The 24,352-nt window shown below is 41.9% G+C and overlaps 1 protein-coding gene across 1 annotated transcript in view; it reads right to left on the reverse strand.

The window, feature by feature from the left end:
• MERTK (MER proto-oncogene, tyrosine kinase) overlaps positions 1 to 24,352 on the reverse strand; it is a 106,323-nt gene that overhangs the window by 28,891 nt on the left and 53,080 nt on the right. Inside the window, exons 5-8 of the mRNA XM_014791617.2 lie at positions 23,031 to 23,117; positions 20,189 to 20,304; positions 14,587 to 14,770; positions 6,617 to 6,768 (exon numbers count right to left, since the gene is read on the reverse strand). Coding sequence (XP_014647103.1) covers positions 6,617 to 6,768; positions 14,587 to 14,770; positions 20,189 to 20,304; positions 23,031 to 23,117 — 539 coding nt within the window. The remainder of the gene's footprint in view (positions 1 to 6,616; positions 6,769 to 14,586; positions 14,771 to 20,188; positions 20,305 to 23,030; positions 23,118 to 24,352) is intronic.

Here is a 24,352-nt window from a genome sequence, read left to right on the forward strand (position 1 = left end):
ATAACTGTATCTAAGAATATGGCCCATTTTATTGCCTCAAAGAACAGTGACATTCAGTGGGGAAAGAACTACCCGATAAAAGTTTCTGTCATGCTCCAACAACAAAGGTGATTTGTTCAAAAGGGCTTCAAATTCACAGGCATCGAGGCAAAACTCTCACATCTTACTCTTAAAACATGTGCTGTTCTTGCTTCTCTCTGCTAAGACACCACACCATGGAATTTGAACGAGAGACACTATATTATGAAGAAGGCCAAGGGCATCTGGGAAAAAGTAGTGGGGCTCTGGAAAGCACTAGCTTTGGAGTTAGCCAGACCGGCGTTCTGATCCCAGCGCTGCCAGTTCCAAGCTTTATGACTCTGGGTAAGTTACTCAACGTCTCTGAGCTTCAGTTTCCTCAAATGAAAGTTGAGAATAATATCTTCCTCACAGTGTTGTGGTAAGAGTTAAATGAGTTCCTTTATGTAAAACACTTAGCACACGGTCTGGCACACTGTAAGTAATCAATGGTGGTTATTAGTATTCCTATATTCCTATAGCACCTATAAGGTGCTATATTTGGGTCTTCTTTCCCTATAAATATAAGGCCCTCTGACACAATTGACCTGGTAGTATGTTTCAAGTCTTGGTGCATTAGAGAAAATAATCAAGGCTGTCTAGCTTCCCAAACCAAGAAGTTTATTTGATCCATTCATCGAGTTTACTGCCATTGTAGGTTCCTCCTCCAGGCAAAATGTACCATCCATGATCGATCCTTGGGTTTCAGAAGTGTTTCAGACCCCTGGCAGGCCTGTCTCACAAGAACCTCGCCTTTTCCTCATACCTTAAAACGACACCAGCTCAAAGGCTCTGCCCTCCTTCGACAGTTAAGACAGAGAAAGAAGGAGAGGAAGAGGCCATGGGCACGTGCCAACATCCAGGCATGCAGATTGTTAGGAGGAAGTGGTCCAGGCCCAAGGAAGGAATCCTGAGTGCACTGCGGCTTCCCGAGGTCTTTAAAGAATTTAGGTCAACATGTCATGTTGGGTCTGAGCCCATGATATTCTACTATGAAACTTCCTTCTGATCAAACATCTTCACCCTTTCCAAACACAGTTAAACGAGCATTAGAACCACAGTCCCAAAACAATGAGCTTTACACGAATAACACATAAAAATGAGTCTGTGTCTAACGTTTGGGCAATTCTGGGTCAAAGGTAATCAGATTTATTTACCGCTGAACATCAAAGAGTCTTAAACTTGCTAGTTTAAGGCTCTTCAAGACACTGTAGGTCTTCAAGAAAGGGGTATAATATGCAATATTTTATAAATTTATTTGCTCCCTGAATTCTTTTCTCACAGAAGGTCTACTGACACTTTATGGGAATGGGAATGGGATAGGAAACACTAGTCCACACTCATCAAAAGACTGTCCCATTCACAGAGAGAAATTCTCCAGCTAGACCGGATGTCAGCCAGGTCCACCGAGTCCATGGTGGCATAAATGCCCACAAAGTTCAAGGTCCTGTGTTCAGACAGTACAAAGATGAGCACGACATGGCTCCAACTTCAAGGAGAACAGATTGTACTTGCTCCTGACCTTTGGATTTGAGCTTTGATTTGGAAGGCAAGGAATAGCATGAAAAATCGAACCAAAAAAAGTCAATGTCTTCATCAAGATATAATAAATGTCCATACAGTAAATATCAGGAGTTTCTTAGTCTGAAAGTGACATAACAGTTGTGGGATAACAAAGGCACAAACTGAAAACTAACTTTTCAGCCTAACCCACCCAAAGACCACTTCCAAGGAAGTTCTAAAACTGCATACAAAAGACCACCCTCATTGGAGGGAATATCTTTCCAAAATACCTAATTCTGATGCTTTGCATAAAGATGTAGCTTTATAGTAACAGTTTTCTAAAAATGGAAATGAAAGGACAATTTTGAGAGATGAAGCTGTGTCTAACTCTTGCCCTTCTGAAATGAGGGAAGTTCACGAAACCGAGGTGATGGGTGCAGAGATCATTTCAAAGTTCCCTTTCGGCATGGGTTTTAGGCTCCTCCCCCGGTTGGCTTTTCTTCAGTGTTTTTACTTGTCTCCAGCTGTGGCTCATGAGCTTGAAGCTTAGCTGCATCAGAGAATGTTATCCCAAGTCAAGTGAGCCACTAAGTCTTTTGTTGTCACAAGACCCATCATGATGCACAAAGTATAGCATGAGTACAATACAAGTGACGTTCCCACTGGGATGATCCAGCATCTCCAAGGAGGTAATGCCTGGAAAGGTCACAGCCCTAACTGTGGCGGTATTGTTCCCACCACAGAGGGGATCGTTCTGAACAAAGGGCGACAAGAATGCAGAGCACAGCTGAGTGTTAATGGCACTTACTGCATTAGGCTCTCTGGCCGCGTCACTCATAAGGCGTCATTCATCACTCTTGCTCTTCAGCACACAGCCCTCAGCTCAAGAGGTCCACTCGAAACAAGTAGCTTTCACCCATGCCAGAAGGAGAAGTAGAGAGGATGACCTGTAGCCCTTTAAACAAACTGGTTTGTGTTTAGACCGCTCAAGTGTCTGCTTCAAACACAATGATTGGACCTTCAGGAACGATACTAAGAATTTAGCATTGTGAAAGAGAGAGTTTCTCTGAGAGAGGCATTTGATTCTCCTGACTCAACCAGTGTGGAAATACAGATCATAATCAACAGGCATCTTGCACAAATTCCTTGGGACAAAAGACTAGAAAATGCAAGGCTTCTCTTCTCATAGCTGCAACTATTTAGCAGGGTTTTTACTGCTACAAATAACATCCTGTTACCCTTTACTATGAGGCAGAGCAAATCACGGACTTCTGAGTCCTCTCCTTTTTCCTCTAGTTCCATCACTTACTGCTTCCAACAGTCTGCTTCCTGATAGGTAAACTGAGGCAGAAAAAGACTAAATATCAGTTGACCTTGGAAAACAACAGTTTTTGTAAAAGCTGGATGATGTGAGGTTGAACATGACTGAAACAAAGCTTGGATGTCATCAGTGGGTGCAGCTGTTCACCCTGCCCCTCACTCCTACCGAGAAGCTGTATTCCTTTTGTGTGGTGCCTCATACAAATGCCACGAGGATGCTAAAATCTGATCTATCAACAGGGTTAGATAGATGAGGAATGTGACAACACAAAAGAAGCATGCTTTCTACGATGGCAGTAAAGAGACAGTCCTGATGATGAAACCAGTGCATCTGCCCATCCAAGGACACTCTGTGTCACAAAGAAGTCAGCATCACCTCAACCCTCTTCCTTCCCCAAGCAGGAAGGAGACCTGTCTGGGAGCTGTCTACGCAACCATGCTCAGGTATCAGCATTCAGCTGCGCCCCCTACTTCTGTGTTGGGTCAAGTATTCCCACCACAGCAGTGATCTCTGGACCTCACAGCAATCAAAATCAGATGGCCCTCTGGGCTCGGCTGGATTCATGCCTAACAAACTCATTCCCACTTGACTGGCTGATACTTAGGGAGGCGGTCAACATCTTACACAGAGAACCCCTTTGCTTTTTGTTTACTATTGTGAAACGAAACTAGCATTTACACTACAGAGTCCTTACTGACCTACGGAGGATCTTGCCTGTCTTAGATCATAAGGGAGGGGTACCTGACACTCTGACACTGACGTACCCCCCAGTTCCAAGCACAGACTAGTATTCAATAAACACTTATTGACAACTGTGATAGTTAATTTTACGTGTCAACTTGGCTGGGCCACGGTATCCAGATATGTGGTGTTGTTATGAAAGTACTTTTTAGATGAGAGTAACACCTAAATCAGTAGGTTTTGAGTAAAGCAGGTTACTCTCCATAATGTACGTGGGCCACATCCAATCAGCTGAAGGCCTTAAGAGAAAATAGACTGAGGTCTCCCCAAGGAAGAGGGAATTCTGCCAGCAAAGCTGCAACATCAACTCTTCCCTGAGTCTCCAGCCTGCTGGCCTACCTCCAGATCAATCCCATGAGCCAGTTCTCCCTCCCTATCTCCCTGCCTCTCTAGACACACACATGCACTCGCTCTGTGGCTTTGTGTTCTGGAGCATCCCGACTAACGCAGCAATGTTGTAAGCGGCATGCTGGGGAACTCATCTTTGGACCATGCAGCAGCAGGCCCCCATCTTCTAGCACTACTACCTCAATTTCCATGGGGGACTCCCTTCCCTCACCTCAGCCCATTTCCTGCTGGCAGCCTTCCTGGGACCATGAAAGGGCCGCTGCCCTGGGAACAGAGTGTATGCCCAGAGCAGACCGGGACAGGGAGAGACCAAGCCCTGCTGATATCGTATGTGCACCTGGATCCAGCTGGCCTGAAAGCCCGCTCAACACAGGGAGTCCAGTTACATAAGCCCCTTCTTGCACGTATTTCTTTTGCATTTATTATGTTGTTTTTGTGGGGTTAGGAAAGTATAGCTTGGTGGCAGCGGAACCAGATGCCAACGGCCTGGATTAAGACGTAGGTCTAACCAGAAAGGCCCAGAAGAAAACTCATAACCTCTTGTTTCTAAATATATCAGATATAATTTGCCCTAATAGGAAGCAGACAATTTCTGTCTCAGGTATATGGGTCTCTGTGAAGACAGAAACCAGCAATATATATTTTAAGGAAAGCATGAGGCATTTTCTTCTGCACAGACATGTTCTCTAGCCAGAAGCCAGTCTTTTCAAAACAGCCAAGTAGCTGGTGCAGGTGTCAATTTGTCAATTAAACTGGCCTTAGGAAGGATGTGATTTCTGCTCAGCCTTTTATAGAGAAGAGCTATGTTCCAGAGGCAGCCCCCAAGTGTCACGGTTAGAACACAGTCCTATGCATGCACTTAGATTATGTGACACATCGTCTCATAGGTCCACACCATTGCCGAACCTAAATATATATGTGAGAAAATGATTAGGGATCATTCTAGATCAGGTAGCCTATTTCCCCATAAGTTAAAGAAACATAAAAATCCTAAACTATCCACCTTCAAAGGGCAATTTTGTCCATGTTTTAAGGTGGGGAAGCAAGTTACTCAAGAAAGATCTGAACCAAAAACCCTTGGCTCGGTGCTGATTTCTAGCAACGATGCCCATGGAGGCTCATTGGCGGAGAAAGCAAGGTTGTCTTCAGGGCTGAGGGTGCCCTTCATGACACCCTGCCTCTCCCTTCACAACCCATGTACCCCTCTCCCAGTCATATTACAGGGGTGGTGGAGGGGCAGTCCCATCCCACTGTCCTCTCTACGTCCTCAGTGAGCTAGAAAAGCTTCCTAGAGGGCGGCAGGGGCAAGCTGCTGAGTTACCTGGCAAGTCAGCAGTATGCTCTGGTGGAAAGAAGATAGATCTGAAGGTTACTTTTCTCGATTTCCTTATTTGTAAAAGAATAACAGTAACATAAGCCATCTTCATGATCTATTACTCTCAAAGTGTAGGCCTCAGCTCAAGATTTTCATTGGCTTCCTTGCCATCTACCAAATTCCATCTGACACCTTGGCCTAACTCTTTCAGGGCCCTGCATGCGAGGGCCACGACTCCCGATCCAGTTCACCTGACACCATGCCCCTAAAAGCATTCATGTCCCAGACCTTTGAGCGAGTCATGATTCCCCCGAAGCTGTCACATTATGCCTTCTCTCATGTTATCTTTTCCCATCTGAAACTCCTCAATCTTCACCTGTCAAAATTATTCCAAGCCCAGATCAAGTACTACCTTTACTGGGAGAGGTGGTCTCCCATGGGCCCTGAGCATCCTTACCCATCCTCGCTGAGCATGCCAAACTGCAAGGCCTAACCATCCCCTGACCCTGAGCCATTCTGGGGCTGATCACGTACGCAATAAAGTCAGTCAAGGTGGCAGCAGCACGATCATTGTGCAATAGAGAACATGGGCTTGTTTGCTTCTTGCTACACAGGGTGTCGAGCTCTTGGCTCTGGGACCCTCAGTGGTACAACCCACCATTGAGCCCATTGAATAGCCCCGTGGAGCTTGGGGACACAGGGACCTGTGCTACCAGGCTGCTGCTCCTGCTGTCTGCTGTGCTATGAGTGATAAACTGTCTTTCTCTGGTCTATTGAGTCTCGTGTCTAATTTTGGCTCCTATGGAGCTGTGTCAAGGCAACCTGTTGCTCGCTTAGCCCTCTCCTTTGGAGTCTGGTTACCCCTTCCCATTCTCTATGAGGCTGGGGTCTTCCCTGACAATCTTCTTCAGAAAAGCATCCTCTGGAATTTCCAAGAGGCTATGAACTGCTGGACTGTTGAGCCCTGTATCTCCTTGACCTTCTGCTATGGTTATCTGGATAGTTCACACTGTCTTCCTAGAAGAGTCCAAGTTCCCTGAGGTAAGACTCAGGTGATGATAGAGGTATCAGACTGACAAATAAAGTAACAGAGTTAATGAGTTCTATGCAGATTTACTGAATAAATAAATAAATGGATGAATGAGTGAGTGAGGAAAGCCCCAAAGATTCCTTGCAATTTTGTAACTATTCAGTCATCTTTAATTTTTACTACATATCCCACTGAAAGGTGCCTTGTCTAACTCAATCATATCTGGTCTTCTCATAACGAGAACAGTGTTAAATAAGTAAATCCAAGGAGACAAGCACGCTCCTTTAGAGTTCAGACTTACAAAAGTCTCCGCACTCTGCCACACGTGAGATATCCGGTAGCCCACCAGCTCCCCATCTTGCCGCTTAGTTGGAGGCTTCATCCATCTGATGTCCACCTTATCACTAGACTCATTCAGAAACACAGTGACGTTCAAAGGTGCCACTGATGGGGCTACAAAAGAACAAGGGGAGAAGGATGCAAAAAATGAAAAATAGAAATATAATGACCCAGCTACCCCAGTACTGCACATTTATCCAAAGAACTTGAAATCAACAATTCAAAGAGACTTATGCACCCCTATGTTCACTGCAGCATTATGCACAATAGCCAAGACGCAGAAGCAACCCAAGTGCCCATCAACTGATGAATGGATAAAGATGTGGTATACATATACAATGGAATACTACTCAGCCATAAGAAAAGACAAAATCATCCCATTTGCAACAACATGGATGGACCTTGAGGGTATTAGGTTAAGCGAAATAAGCCAGACAGAGAAAGACAAACACTGTATGATTTCTCTCATATGTGGAAGATAAACTAACATGTGGACAAAGAGAACAGATTAGTGGTCACCAGAGGGGAAGAGGGATGGGGGGTGGGCATAAGTGGTTAAAGGGGCATATATATGGTGACTGACAAATTATGTACAACTGACGTGTCACAATGTTATAAACTATTATGACCTCAATAAAATAGAAAAAAAAAAAAGGGGAGAAGGATGAAGAACCACAAAGAAAAGCACATAGAGATTCACTCTCTTCTTGGTTTTTGAATGTTCTATGGAAAGCACTCAAATAAGACTGAAATTAATAGCAGATTTTCACCCTCTTTTCAATTAAGGATCATAGAGATATTATATGCATTTTAAAAAGTAAGCCTTTTCCAAACTAAAACAACAAAGAAGAGGAAGGCAGGGAAGGAGGTGGGCGGGGCTTGTGGACTCCTCCCGGGGAAGCAAAGCAGACACAACTCTGAACAGAGTTCTCCAACAGAAACCTGGGGGACATTACTGATTGGAGATCAGTTCCATGTCACGTTAGATGTATGAGGCAGGGAACACTGCTGAGGAAGTCACCATTTTAAAGTCCAGAGGCCGTTCCTGATGGTCTGAACAGAGCTAATCAGTCAATAAATTTTAAAAAATGTATATATATGTAAGATATCTCACTACTGAAGATCAGAGGGTCAAATGTTAATTACTGAGCTAGACGTCAAAATGTAGTCTAGCACTGGTTTTCACTCTCTGGTTTATAGTAAATTCTGCTTAAGTCACAAACCCACTTTATGTCAAAATGTCTGTTATCTCTTGCAAAGATGAAAGGATAATAAAAGTTAAAGAACTATGGGAAAAAAGTATGTATGTATATATATATGTACAAAATAATTGGGGAAACAGGTCAAGATCATTACTGCTACATTCTTTTCTGGAAGGAAGCAACTCGACCATATCTATTAAAACCAAAAATAGGGCCAGCCCCGTGGCTTAGCGGTTAAGTGCATGTGCTCCGCTGCTGGTGGCCCGGGTTCGGATCCCGGGCATGCACCGACGCACCGCTTCTCCGGCCACGCTGAGGCCGTGTCCCACATACAGCAACTAGAAGGATGTAGAGCTATGACATACAACTATCTACTGGGGCTTTGGGGGAAAAAAAATAAATAAATAAAATCTTTAAAACCAAAAATAATATGCTCTTTGACCAAGTATTTTATTTCCAGGAATTTAATCTAGAAAAATTCTTCTGTAGGTGCTGTTTTATTCATTGAAACATAACAGTGACCAAAAAAAAATGTAATGCTCAATCAGTAATTATGAAATAATAATTTTGCTACATTTTCCAATGGAATACTTACTACCTGGTCACTGAAAAGAATTAGGTAGATCATGTGTACTGATATGAAAAAATACCTAATGGAGGGAAAAATCAAATTGCAAAAAAGTACGCATCAATGATCCATTTTAGAAATAAAAAAAAATAAGTGTCTTATATAGAGAAAGAATAAAAACAGATGGAATAATATATACTAAACCAGTGCCTGTAGTTGTATTTAGGGGAGATTAAATTATATTTTTCTAATATATCTGAAAGGAAAACAAAAGCGTACTATAACCGTCTTCATCTCTGCTGATTCCAGGAGCAGTTGAATGAACTGCAGGTTAGGAAATGTCACACAGCGAAAGCTGTGCCCATGAAATGAGTCACATGCTGTCAAACTTGTTGTAGAGTTTACAGATAAACATGGCTGACATAACACGTCTTTGTGTCTGTTCCCTCCTAAAACCCCTCTATGATGACAGTAAGGAATTTAAGAGTATAAACTCATAAGGTAAAGAAGAGTCCACAGTGGAAGAGAAATTTCAACATATATTTGAAAGCTGAAAAAGAGATGAAGAAGGTGTAATTAGCTCAGCAAGCCGATTCTCCCCAAAGAAGCATCAAGAGGCTCAGAAGCTGTGGGCCCAGGTACTGAAACTGGAAGACTGAAAGTCTGATCAGGAAGTGGTCAGTCCCTGAGATGGCTCTAACCTATTCCCACACACCGGGGAAGTACTCCCTCATATTCCCACAGGAGATAGGGGGCTTTATTCTCCGAACCGAAAAGTCTCTGGACTCGGGCATCAGCAGTATGGAGGTGCAATGAGGGGCCAGACTGACAACTGGGGAAATAAGTGCAAGTTTGTACACTGAATGAGGAGGACTCCATCTCACCCCTCCTGCTCACCCAGCTCCTAGAACATCAGCAGCCATGTTTATATTCCTGAGGCAGGGGACAGGAGACTCCTTTTCTAGAGAAAGTGTGTGGTCCAAGAGGAAAGAAAACCCATACGCTTAGGTCACTGCCAATCACCTGACAGTGAAGTCTACAAGCCCTGCCCATGCTCACAGAGCTTCCAATCAAATTGCTCGTTCTTTACTCTTCAGTAGGAGCAGACAGTGGAAGGTCACCAGAGGTCAGGCAAGCCTCCTTCAAGAATATCAGGGACTAAAACAACACACAGGACAGAGGGCTCAGAGGAGACAAAGCCAATGCCGGGGAACTAGAGAAAACTAAAAAACAAACAAAACTGATAATTAACAATACCCAAAGATAAGAAAAGGTTCTCATAATTGAGAACCAAAAAAAATTGTCAGTGAAAAAGAAAACTCTTGAAATTAGCAATATAAGAAAAATAAAATATTTAATAGAAGAATTAGAAGACAAATCAAGTAAATCTCCAAGAAAGTAGAAGAAAAATTAAAGAGGCCAATTTGAGAAAAGAAAATTGAGGAAGCAATCGAAGAGGTCTAACAACTGTCTAACACAATTTCTGTACAGAAAAACAGGAGACCATTTTCAAAGAAAAAAATGTATAAGAAAAAGTCTCAAAACCAAAGAACTTGCATTTCTAAATTGAAAGAGCCACTGAATGCCCATGATGACGACTGAAACAAATTCCACATCACAGACCATCAGAGCACCATGATTAAAGAGAAAAGATACTTTAAAAAGTAAAACTAAACAACAGTTCACCTAGAAAATTCAAGTGTCAGAATTCTCCACAGCAACCCATGAAGCTAAAAAAAAACGCAGAAATATTTTTAAAATTTTTAGGGAAAATCATTTCCAATCTAAAATTCTATATGAGGAAAAATTATCAATCCAGTATGACACAAATACACGCAAGTTCTCATGGGTTGGCTTGGGTTGTGTTGTGTTGGGTTTCATTTCGTTTCTGAGGAATATTTGCCCTGAGCTAACATCTGTTGCCAATCTTCCTCTTTTTGCTTGGGTAAGATGGTCCCTGAGCTAACATCTGTCCCAATATTCCTTTAATTTGTATATAGGACACCTGCCATAGCATGGCTTGATGAGCGGTGCGTAGGGCCGCGCCCAGGATCTGAACGCGCGAACCCGGGCCGCCGAAGCGGAGCACGCAAACTTAACCCTACGCCACTGGGCCGGCCCCATCATAGTTTTTATTTTTACACATACTCTCCCTGGAGTTAACTGAAAAAAATGTGCTCCATGAAAATGAGGGAGTAAACCAAGAAGCACAAATACCGAGGAGAGGGCTATGGAATCACTAGGATGACTCTGAAAGAAGACAAGAAAAGAAGCATATGAAAGAATTAAAGATAACAGTGCCTGGGCCTCACTCAGGGCCAGGAATAGTGCCTGTTCTCATCAATCGGACTGGAAAAATCTAATGATTCAAGGAGCACCAGGTAGGATATACCTAATGGTCTTGTCTCAATAGTGGGTAATCATTGACCCTAGATGAGAACTGCTCTGGTCCTGCCTAACAAATTTTAAAAGCAAGATCCAAAAGCATCAAACTTTTTCCAATAGCTTAACTGTGCCCCTAAACAAACCTCAATACTTATAGGAATAAAGAAATATCTAGCACCCAACAAGGTTAAATTCATAATGTCGGGAATCCAATCAAAGATTACTAGGCATGCAAAGAAATTAGAAAGTACTATCCATAATAGGTATATGTAAAAGAATCAATCAAAACTGCCCTAGAAATAACACTGATGTTAGAATTAGCAGACAAGAACATTAAAACAGTTATTAAACCTGTATTCCATATGGTACAAAAGTTAAGTAGCGACATGAAAGGTACAAAAAAAAGAGACAAAAATTACAAAGTGAGAGATGAAATATACACTAGATAGGATTAATGGCAGATTAGATACTGCATAAGAAAAGATCAGTGAATTTGAAGACACAGCAATAGAAACTATCCAAAATAAACCACAGGGAGAAAAGCAGGGAAAAAAATTAACAGAGCATCAGTAGGTTGTGGGACAACTTCAAGTGATCTAATATATGTGTAATTGGAGTCCTCAGAGAGGTGGTAAAAAAAATATTTTTGAAGAAATAATGGCCAAAATTTTTCAAATTTGAGGCAAACTACAAACACACAGATTCAAGAAGTTCAATGTACCCCAAGAGATATAAAAAAAATTATACCAAGGCCCATCATGCATTATTTTTTTTTTTTTTTTTAAAGATTTTATTTATTTTATTTTTTCCCCCCAAAGCTCCAGTGGATAGTTGTATGTCGTAGCTGCACATCCTTCTAGTTGCTGTATGCGGGACTCGGCCTCAGGATGAACGGAGAAGTGGTGCCTCGATGCGCACCCGGGATCCGAACCCGGGCCACCAGCATCGCAGCGCGCGCACTTAACCACCAAGCCACAGGGCCGGCCCATCATCATGCATTATTAAATTGCTCAAAATTAATATAAAGGGAAAACCAGAGACAAATGACACATTACATACAGAGGAACAAATTAAGAATTACCACAGATTTCTCACCAGAAACAATGCAAGCAAGAAGACAGTAGAGTATTTTTAAGTACTGAAAGGAAAAAATTGTGAACCTAGAATTCTATATCTAGTAAAAATATCTTACAAAAATGAAGGTTAAAAAAAAATACCTCAAAGGTAAAATAAAGATTTTTTTCAAAGACATACAGAAACTGAATTCCTCACCACAATCCACCCTACAAGAAATGACGAAGAGTCCTTTAGGAAGAAGAAAAATGATACCACATGGAAATACGGATCCACACCAAAAATCAATAACATTAGAAATGGTAACTACATGGGCAAACATACGTTTTTTCCTAATTACATGTTACTCTAAAAGATTACTGACTGTCTCAACAAAAATAATAACAATGTAGTGTGGGTTTAGAACATATGTAAAAGTAAAATAGATGACAACAATGGCACAAATATCCAGAGGAGAAAAACGGAAGCACTATTTTAAGGTTCCTATACTATACATAAAGTGGTATAACATCACTTCAAGGTAAACGGTGGTAAGTTAAACATGTTCACTATAAACCCTAAAGCAACCACTAAAAGAAGGGAAAAAAAGAATTATGGCTAATAAGCCAACAAGGCTTTATAAAGGCTTTATAAAGGAGATAAAATAGAATAAAAAATATTCAATTAATCCAAAAGAAGGAAGAAAAGGGGAACAAATTACAGACAGAACAGATAGAAAATATGATAGATTTAAACCTATCCATATGAATGATCTCATTATATTTTAATGGGTTAGATACCTCAATTTAAAGCCAGGGGCTATACATGGATTAAAAAACAAGACCAAAATATATGCTGTCTATATGAAACACATCTTGAATATAAAGATATAAATAAGTTAAAAATAATTATGAATAAAAGACATACCATGTAATCAAAAGAAAGGCTATATTAATCTCAGACAAAGGAGATTTCACAGAAAATAGTATCACCAAGGATAAAGAAATAATTTCATAATGATAAAGTGGCCAATTTATTAGGAGAGCACAGTAATATTAAACATTTATCCACAAAATAGAGCTTCAAAATGTCTGAAGCTACACCTGCTAGAATTGCCAACAGAAATACATAAATTCACAACTATAACCACAGATTTCAATGCCCCTCTCTAAATAATTGATAGAAGAAGTAGGCAGAAAATCAGTAAGAATACAATTTGAAAAACACTGTCAACCAACTTGACCAAGTTGACATTTATAGAACACTCCATATAATAAGAGCAGAATATACATTCTCTTCAAGTGCACACAGAACATTTTATCAAGAGAGAACATATTCTGGGCTATAAAATGAGTCTCAATAAATTTAAAAGGATTCAAGTGATACAAATTATGTTCTCTGGCCCTAAGAGAATGAAATTAGAAATCAATGATACAAAGATCTCTAGAAAACCCTCAAATATTTTGGAACTAAGTTACAAACCTAAATAACTAATGGGTCAAAGAAGAAAGCGAAACAGAAATCGGAAAGTATTTTGAAATGAGTGAAAATTAAACACAGCATATAGGAATTGTTCTTATAAGTTTTTCTTTCTCATTTGAGAAAGGAAGATATTTTACAATTTTGGCACTAGTTTCATTTGTGCAAGGATTAAGCCCTAACAATTTGTGTCCCCGACGTGTCCCACAGTCTGCATTAAGACTAGAGCTGATTATGTGAGGCTGGAGTTAAGGGCAGGAAACGTTCTGAGTGATCTAGAGCTCTAAATTGAGAAATGATAGAAACTGTGCAATTCAAATTTAACAGAACTACAATATTCATTCCAATATCCATAGAAAAGGAAAAAAATCTCCGAAATCAAAAGCAGCATAGAGAAAATTCTTTAAAGTTTAAAGATGTAAATAAAAGTTGCTATGAGCAAGACAATATAGAGATAACATTACCTACTTCATAGGGTTGCTATGAGGATCTAATGAAATAATGCATGTAACGCATCTAACATGGTCCCTGGCACAGAGCAGGTGCTGTGAATTTTAGCCACCTTCACATTCATTAGTTCTCTTGAGTTTGATACTATGAGTAATAAATTTTATATTATTATATCTTAATTAAAATAGCATATGCTGGGGCTAGCCCTGTGGCTTAGTGGTTGAGTTCGGCACGCTCCACTTTGGCGGCCCAGGGTTCACAGGTTCAGATCCCGGGTGTGGACCTATATCACTTGTCAGCCATGCTGTGGTGGCAACCCACATACAAAATAGAGGAAGATCGGCACAGACGTTAGCTCAGGGACAATCTTCCTCAAGCAAAAAAAGAGGAAGATCAGCACAGTTGTTAGCTCAGGGCTAATCCTCCTCAAGCAAAAAAAGAGGAAGATTGGCACAGTTGTTAGCTCAGGGACAGTCTTCCTCAAGCAAAAAAAAGCTCGTTGTGAATCTTCCTTAGCAAAAAAAAAAAAAGTATATGCTATAAAGAGTATGCTGCTATTAATACCTTCTTATGTAAAAGAAAACATACTTTTACATAGTAAGTTTTGCCACTAAACCCTTTTAAAGTATAGAAGGAAATATCTTCCTTCCCATTTTCATTGGCCACCTTGATAAAATTCTCCTCCACAGACAAAGACCACACAAAGCAAAATTTACTCTAAATGAGGCCACTGGGAAGGATTTGTTTACCCACATGCCATCAGGGGCACTATTCATTCTGAACTCCAGGAAGTACCTCCTTCAGTCGTGCTGGCCAGAATCCAAGGGCTCACTGCAGACCAGCCAATTTCATTCATGCAGGCCACACCAATGCTGTAATTAGCCAGAGCTTGCAGCTGCTCAATTTGATACAGATGTGGAGAAGCAGAGGTGTTAAAAATCATGACTGAGCCATTACTCAGCGGATCAGCTTCCTTGACCTAAATAAAAAGCAAAAACGTGGACCAGGCATTAGTCAGGTGGAAGGAATGTTAGACGTGGGGCACTCACACATTCGGCGCACGCGGCCCTTCCTCTCCTCTGAGGGGATGTACCTGCTTCCTTTCGGGCCACCTACTAATTTCCCCCCCCAGCATTACTGTGTGTTACTCATGCTACTTGAGCAACAATTGAAGACCTGGGGAAAATACCTAAAATAAGTGTTCTCACTGTGGCACGTAACAGAGCAAACAGTCATTATTATAATATTATAATTACTATAATTTATAGTATAATACAAAATAAAATAAAGTAGCCCTTCCTCTCTCAGAACCACCTCAATTCTTGATAACTTCTTGCAGCTGTTTCATAGAATATGCAACAGAGACAACAGATATCGTACGTGGTGGCAAAGCCTAAAATATACACTATCTGGCTCTTTCAAGAAAACATCTCCCAACTCTACTTTAGAAGATGAAATACTTGATTAAAAAAAAAAAAAATCTGTATTTCTTTTCATTACATAACCTGAGGAACTCTGCTCTTGCCTTGAGGCTAATTTTAGCGTGTCCTTTATTCTTAGCCCCACTCCTACCCTAATATAAATTCAACTCCAAAACCATACACAGATAATTCAGATTTTATGACATTTTTTGGTGGGGAGACATAGGAAAGGGTCATATGTACCTCACCCAACAAACTTTTCTTTAAAACATATCAGCTCTTTCCTCTGAGTTCTTCTCTTCATCTTGCCCTCCATAAACGCCACCAGACTCTCCACATCCCTCTTCAGACGTCCTCTGTATGCAGAGGCAACAGGGGGGGATTCCCAGCAAAAATCTAGTCCTAGGTGAAATTTCTACCGTTTTCTTTAAGCATACCTCCTGTCTGGGAATGGGGATAAGGGAGAGGTTTTTTTTTCACTATACATTTTTCAGAATTTCTACAGTATATAGTACTTATAAAATCAGAAAAGACAAAATAGTATTGGATTAAACAGATGCAACCACAAACAATTTGGGGAAAAAGTCTTAAACCCACCAAATGTATTCCTGATAATAATGGGCTTGCAATTATGGGGTGTGGATACACAATGCTGTTATTTCAGGACATACGTGTTTGAAATTTAGGCCAAGGGGCCACGAATCAACATTTCGGAATTCCAAATCCACTAGTGAATACCACAAGGGTGGTGTTGGGGCCGAGTCCCTCCTCTGACTCAGACCCGCAGACTCCAATGGGTGACAAGAAGGCACCAGTTGGCCTGCGGAGCCACCAGAGGAGAAACAAGGAGCTGTGTGCTTATCTTGGTGGTGGTTCTTGGCAGAAATTACTTTTTGTTTCTTCAGTTTACAGAATGTACCTACTTCCTGGTGACCAACCACTGAAACTAAGGTCGAGGAAACCTTTGGCTCTCCACCCCTGCCCCATTTCCGGAGCAAATGTGGAGCATTTCCAGGCACAGGGACACTCACTGAGAGCATGGTTCTGGAAAAAGATGGGGTTTCTATAACAGTCCTTCTCAGTGGATACTAGGAGAAAACACGGCACGTAATGGCAAGAAGTACGTGAGAGAATTAAAAATAGAAATGGAGTATGCAGCCTAAAAATGGGCGAAGAAAGAGCTAACATCAGGACCAAAGGAAGTGAGAGGGTGTGTCCTGCTAGTGTGTGGATCTGAATCTGATCCAAAACATTCATTTGTCACCAAGTCAGAGTTTAAAATTGTAATGAATTGGGAACCTGCTACAAACTGTACTTGGTTCCCTCAGAAATGGGAATACACAGTTACTCAACAGAATATAACAGTATAACTTAGAGAGCCAGTCCTGACTAACTCCACTAAGACTGCCAGAGAAAATAAAGGACACCCACTTATATTTGAATTTCAGGTAAACAACAAATAATTATATGTATAGGTATGTCACAAAATTGCTCATGTAATTTAACTGGGTGTCCTGTAGTCTTATTTGCTAAATTCGGTAACCCTATCAGAGATGGAAAGGAGAGAGGGTGAAGGAGGCTAAGCTCGCTGGTGGGGCAAAGACAGAATAACTATGTCTGGCACCACAGGATCCAAGGTGGGTAAGAGGGGCCTGCAATTTGGCAGTCACAGGGTTTTTCACTCATGCCATGGCCACCCAACACCAAGGAAAAGAGAGAGAGAGCAGGTGAAGCTTGTGTGTGACCATCTTCCACCTTCAGGGGTGACCCGGTGTTTTCAGAACTTCCAATCACCCTACTCCACCTCATGTCCACCCTGAGACCCGCTCTCTCAAGGTGGGGGCAGTCCTCTTCCTCAAAGTCTCCCTGAAGGTAACCATCCTCCTGTGGAAAGGAGCCTCAAGTCCTCTTGGACTCTTCGTACCACTCAGCAGCAGTTTTAAAAAGGGCAAGTCCATGTTTCAGTTACATCCATATATAGAGACAGTTATGTCCCCATTTATGGAAACAGGGCCTGGTTGTTCCTAATGACAGAGCCCTGGAATACATGAAGCAAAAACTGATAGAACTGAAGGGAGAAACAGACAATTCAAAAAAAAAATAGTTGAGACCTCAATTCCTCACTTTCATTAACAGATAGAACCACTACGCAGAAGATTAACAGGACATAGAAGAAGTGAACAAGACCATAAACAAACTAGACCTCACAGACATACAGAACACTCCACCCAGCAACAGCCGAATATGCCTTCGCCTCAAATGCACATGGAACATTCTCCAGGACAGAACAAATACTAGGCCATAAAACAAACCTTAATAAATTTCCAAGGATGGAAATCATACTAAGCACATCCTCCAAACACAATGGAATAACATTAGAAATCAACAAAGAAAGAAAATTTGAGAAATTCACAACCATGTGAAACCTAAACAACACATTACTAAATAATCAACAAGAAAAAGAAGAAATAAAGGAAATGAGAAAAATACTTGAGATAAATGGGAAAAAAAATCCAAATACTAAAACTTATGGGATGCAACTAACCCAGTGCTTAAACGGAAATGTATAGTATAAATGCATATATTAAAAAAGAAGAAATTTAAGATCAGTTACTTAACCTTTCACCTCAAGAAACAACAACAACTGAGCTAAAGCAAACAGCAGAAAGGAAATAAAGTTTAGGGCAGAAATGAATGAAATAGAGAATAGAAAAACAACAGAAAAAATTCACAAAACCAAAAGTTGGTTCTTCAAAAAGATCGATAAAATTGACAAATCTTCAGCTAGACTGGCCAGGAAAAATAAGAGGGAAGACTCAAACTACTAAAATCCAGAATGAAAGAGGAGACATTACTACTAACCTCAAAGAAGAAAAAGATTGTAATGGAATATTATGAATAACCGTATACTAACAAATTAGATAACCTAAAGGAAATGGACAAATTCCTAGAAACACACAAACTACCAAAACTGACCCAAGAAGAAACAGAAAATTTGAATAGATCTATACCAAGTAAAAATATTGAGCTAGCATTCAAAAACCCTCCCACAAAGAAAAGCTTAGGACCAGATGCCCTTGCTGGTGATTTCTACCAAATATTTAAAGAAGAATTAACATCAATCTTTCACAAACTTTTCCAAAAAATAGAGGAGGAAGGAACACTTCCCAACTCATTCTGTAAAGCCAGTATCACCCCAAAACCAAAACCAGAAAAATCTAACACAAGAAAACTACAGACCAAGATCTCTTAGGAATATAGACATAATTAGTGGTGATGGTTGCAGAACTCTGTGAATAGACTAAAAACCATTGAATTATACAATTTAAATGGGTGGATATTATGGTATGTGAAACATACCTCAAAAAAACCTGTTAAAAAAGGATATCCTTGGTGAGGACTTTGTAGACACAATAAGAATTCCTAACACTTACCGGTAGCTGGGAGGTTTACAAATAAAGTTGGGCAAGAATTAAGCAAGGCTGGGGGTGGTGAGGTGAGGGTTGAGGCTATTTTGGGGATAATACATGTTTTTTACCCTTCAGAGAAGGAAGAGCTGTTAGATGAGAGGGGGAGGCAATAAGACCAGAGAAACTAATTCCATCTGGTATTAAAAACTCTGGTTGTCGGGGCCGGCCCCGTGGCTTAGCGGTTAAGTGCGCGCGCTCTGCTGCTGGCGGCCCAGGTTCGGATCCCGGGCGCGCATCGATGCACCACTTCTCTGGCCATGCTGAGGCCGCGTCCCACATACAGCAACTAGAAGGATGTGCAGCTATGACATACAACTATCTACTGGGGCTTTGGGGGAAAAAAAGGAGGAGGATTGGCAATAGATGTTAGCTCAGAGCGGGTCTTCCTCAGCAAAAAGAGGAGGATTAGCATGGATGTTAGCTCAGGGCTGATCTTCCTCACACACACAAAAATATATATATATATTTAGAAAAAACAAAACAAAACAACTCTGGCTGTCAACACATAAAATACTTTGGAAGTCATTTGTCTAAGCTGAGTTGGCATGAGTGGCCTGGGTCAGGCTAACTTGTTTCTAATAAGACTAGACATTCATGAAACTAAGAACAATAACAATTCCTGACCCTATTGTATGATCAAACACAAGGCAGAATCCACCCGTGTTTTCAGCGGATATTCCACACGTGTTCAATTACCTGTTCTCACCCACAATGTCTCTCCTGAGACTTGGAGGAGAAGGCTCTGAACGCTGCTTTGGGCGTCAGAGCTTTGCGGGCTTGAATTCCGGTTCTCCACTTACAGGCTCTGTGTGCACTCTGAGCCTGCAGTGCTGGCGTGGGCTGTAAGTACGATAACGTCTGCAAAGTCCTGAGGCCATTGTGGGCACTCAATGAATGGTGGCGTTATTGCTTTCCACTTCTATGAAATGAACACTCAGAGCAGAGCCTACATCATGGCAAGGTATCATCTTAGGGTGACTAATCTATGTTTCTTAGCAGCACTTTTTTATACCAATTTTAGGTAGTGGGTGAAGACTCTGGAAGGCCTGTAATCCCCAGGTTTCCCTGGGAGCCCCGGGCCACAGTGCCACATTCAGCAGCGAAGATGACCTGTCTCATGGTTGCCCGTCTGTCCTTCATGGCCACCAGCCCAGAGGATCCAGGCTGGGGAGTACCTGGCTTCCTGAACTCTTGGTCACAAGCCAGTCGTAATGTAGAGATGTGTTTTTGCGCCTTAAAAATTAATTCTCCCTGGTCTCATGACATTCTACCTTGAAAACATTTCCCTTCTGGCTGGGCCCTGGACCACACACAGGCAGAAGGCAGCATCTTGGGGCTGAGTACCACAACATGGCACATGCACGGCAGACACCGAGCAGTGGGGAGGTCAAGGGACTCTGAATGGAGGTGTTGAATGCTCTCAGCGCCCATCCTCAGGAGGAAGAAAAATCAGGCAAACCCACCGAGCACCAAACAGCTAGTTCCGTCTTCATCTTGGAGGTTTACCTGGATGCTGCAGTTCCTGAATGGGGAGTATCCATCAAAGCCCGGGACCCAGGAGACCAGGACGCTGTGTGCGGTACTGTTGTGGACGCTGACTTCCGTTGGTGGGGAGGGAATTGCTACGTAAAAAACAAAGACGTACACAAACACAATTATAAACCACAGGAGGCCATAGCTACCAAACACACACATTAAGACCAAGCCTGTTTCCCTTGCTTAAGATTTAGAAAACTAAACATGTTTTAAAGAGGAGCCACCCTAGGCCTGAGGGTAATGCTATCAGCCTACAGATGGGTCTTCCAGCGACAGGACAGCTGCCCGGGCGGGAGAAATGGAATGCTTTCCTGCCCGCTGATGAAGTGAGAACTTTCAGCTGGAAAAGGATGTGGAGACACACATTTCCTTCACCGAGCTTGTGTTCACAATCCTACTGTGTACGGGCACGTTGCTGGGCACGAGCGCTCTAAATGGGGGTGCAGAGCCACGGCCCTGACCTTGAGGAGCACACAGCCCAGTGGAGGAGACTCACATTAACCGAGGACAAGAGTGCCCTGTGCCAAGAAGAGAGGAGTGCCACGGGAGTGTGCGTTTGTGTGCATGTGTGTGTGTGTGTGTGTGTGTGTGTGTGTGTTTGTGTAGGGGGAGGAGAAGCTTTCTAGGCTGAGGAAACAGGTGAGTCACTTCAAGCAAAAGAGCCAACTGTATCTGCATGGTGGGGAGAGGGGAGAGGATACCACAATGACCGTGCGATGACCTCAGCCACTTGTGGGAAGTGGATAGGTATTTCAATTAGAATCTAAGAAGGATCCAAAGTTTGGGGATCTTATTTTCTTCTGCTAAATTTAACTCTTAATTAATAGTGACATTCACACTTACAAGCAAAAGTGATGACTAATGTTTCTGTGTGCTTACTATGTGTCAGCACTTTCTGGACTTCATTTAATCATTACTAGAAGCCTATCAGAGTGGTAGTCTTACAATTCCCATTCACGGATGAGGAAACTAAGGATCAGAGAAGTTAAAAAGTTGCCATAGGTAACAGAGCTGTAAGCAGTAGAACGGTGACTTGAACTCTGTCTGACCCCAGAGCTCATGTCCCTCAACAGGACACTGGAGGCTGGTTGTGGGAGGCAGCGAGCAGACCACGTGAGCACCAGGGACTGGGGAGTCTGGTCATCACTTAGCCGGCTGTAGGGCCCCGGGCACAGTTAAAGGCCCTTTTTATTAAAGGGGACAGATAGATGAAAGGATGGGCAGGAGATAAGGGGTAGCAGGGCTGTGACCAGATTAAGCGTGCACTGAGCACCGTGTTCAGGAGTTTCGGTTTTACGAGTAGACATGCAACTTGGTGACTGGAAAAGAGTCAGCATTTTGTTTGACTTTCTTCCCTATATAGATTATTTGTAGAACTGCCCTAAAACAACTGCCTGTCCAGATCAAAATACGGCCACATATACTATACTTAATAACAGATTAGAAGAAGGGAGTCTTGGTTGCTTTGAAATAAATTTTTAAATAAATGAAAGCCAAAAAACATAAGCTTTGGAAATAGCATTTTTAAAAAAAAAAAAATCATAGCTGAACTTCTGTATGAAGCATAAAATTAAAGTGCTTCTCATTTTATGGATTTTTAAATTTTAAGATGTTTATATTTTATGAAAATGTCTTTATAAATTTACGCCCACTCATGAATTCCCGAAATTCCCAACATGTCTTTTGAAAACTGTAATAATGGGATTCGTCATGAAGGAAGGAAGTTATACAGTTCCTCCAGTAGTAACTTCCAGTGCGCTCAGTTTTTTCTTCCCATGAACTTTAGAAAATGCCCTCTCATCGCCTTCATCGAGTTGATTTGCTGAAACTAAACGTCAGTACCTTTTTAAAGTATCACTCCTTTTGTAATTTTGAATCCCCTGCTGTATATTACCCAACCTTTAACGCATTATTACACACATTCTGCTTCTTCTTCGTGTTGTTTCTCTAAGGATAAGACCAAACGGAATATGAACTCAGTATTTGCTTCTCAATATTTAAATTAAGAACAAATACTAAAACATAAAATTTGCTTGAATTTCTATGAGAGGGTGTAAGGAAGATGATTTGAAAAGGGATAAAAAGACAGCATTTACTTTTATGTTTTCCTTTCCTTTCAAGTTTTGGGTTGAAATACCTTTGATCCCACAGAAGGAGGAGGAAGAGGCAGATGACTGGATGGCAATGTCTCCACTAGTTTGGGGACCTTCCTTCAAACATAATGCCTTCCATTATGTTATATCCCAGCTCAGAGGGAGCAAGAGATTAGGAGAAGGAGGGACAGGAGCATTGGGCCCCGGAGAAGAGTGACTCTGACCTGCTCTCCCTCCCTCAGAGCAGCAGCTGGTGGAGACTTGCTGAATTCAGCCCCAGCTGCCCTGGGAAGGACGGAGCCCATTCCTTTCATCAATGCCCAAAGCCGCCCCACCCCCAGGGGTGCTCTTCAAGGGGCAGTGGGGACTAGTTCAAGGTGGCAGACGGAAAAGTGAAAACCAGAGCTAAGATGATCAAGGGTAAACATTTCAGCCTATTTTCTTCTCAGACTCGGCAGAAGTAAACTAGCTACTGTTCACCAAAGACTGTGCCAGACACTGGTGGGAGTGCTTTTACTTGCATTATTTCATTTAAGCCTCAAGAATAGGTAGTTGCTGCATTTATTCCCATTTCACAGGGCCACCTTGTCCAAGGCCACCAAGGAAGTCAGTGGGGAAGCAAGGGCTCAAAGCCAGGCAGCTAGCTGCAGAGCTCACGCTCATCTCCCCACCCAGCTGCCAGCACACGCACGCGTGACGGACCTGGCCCCGCCGCTTACCTTTGATGTTGATCTGCACGCCCTTGGACACGGTCAGCCCTTTGTCATTGTGGGCCTCACAACTGAAGACGGCTGGCTCAGTCAGACCTGGAGTGGAAAGAGACCCGTGAGAGCAGCCACAGAGAAAACAGGCTGCTGTTCACCAGAGTCCTGCGGTTGACTTGGCATTCTTTTACTTCTTGGTGCATTGCTTCAAGCCATAAATGCAGAGTTCATTTAAAAAGTGTGCTGGTGTTTGAAAAACAAACCTGGGATTAAACCCTAGGCACCAGGAGCAAGGCACCGCTGGGCCTAAAAGGCACCTGTTCTTCGTTCAAATCCTTTACTTTTCCCTGATGGTGAGATGTTAGGTACCAGAGCAGTATCATTTAGATTTTTAAATTTCTGCAAGGAAGTAGGGGAACTGCTGGCCCCAATATCAAGAAAACTGGTTTCTGAGGCTCACCCAGACAGTCCCCTGCTGCTCAGCCCCCCGGTACATACTATGTCTCACACTACGGACATTTCAGAAGACCAGAGACGGCAGGATAAAAGTCACAGTTTTTACAATTTCAGATGATCTGCTTTTAAATTTATTTATTTATTTATTTATTTTTCCCCCAAAGCCCCAGTAGATAGTTGTATGTCATGGCTGCACATCCTTCTAGTTGCTGTATGTGGGACGCGGCCTCAGCATGGCCAGAGAAGCCGTGCCTCGGTGCGCGCCCGGGATCCAAACCCGGGCCGCCAGCAGCGGAGCGTGCGCACTTAATCGCTAAGCCACGGGGCCGGCCCTCAGAGGATCTGTTAATGAATCCTTTTTTAATAGTAAAAGTCAGTCAATTCATAAGGAATCATTATATAAACACAAGGCATTATTATTACTCGAAATGAAGACAGCGCTGAATGAAGAAAAATTCTATCATTTCAGAGGTTTGAAGACATCTTAGAAATAAAAAAAAATGAGTTGATTCATTAATTTTAGATAGAAAGGAAGAGAATTAACCCAGATCTTGGTTTCTAATACTATTCTCCAATAAAAGTAACCAGAGCTCCTTGGAGAAGTGGCTGATTCTCAGATTGAAACATGTAAGATGAGCCTGGAGCAAAATATAACACAAACAGCATACAATATACACACACACAGTGATGGAGGTATGGCAAAGAGACACAGGAGCCCACTGAAAGAATTCCCAATGGCCAAAGCTGGAACAATTTGAGTAAGAAAATAAATGAAGTAGCATTGGATTGTCACTAACCCAAAGTATAAAATAAATATCCATGAGTCTAAATTGATCTAAATAAATGATTAAATAAATGGGGAAGAACAGACAAATCTCCCA

The sequence above is a fragment of the Ceratotherium simum genome, chromosome 40 (genome assembly GCF_057802395.1).
Source record: "Ceratotherium simum simum isolate JZ-2026a chromosome 40, ASM5780239v1, whole genome shotgun sequence".
Classification (NCBI taxonomy): Eukaryota; Metazoa; Chordata; class Mammalia; order Perissodactyla; family Rhinocerotidae; genus Ceratotherium; species Ceratotherium simum.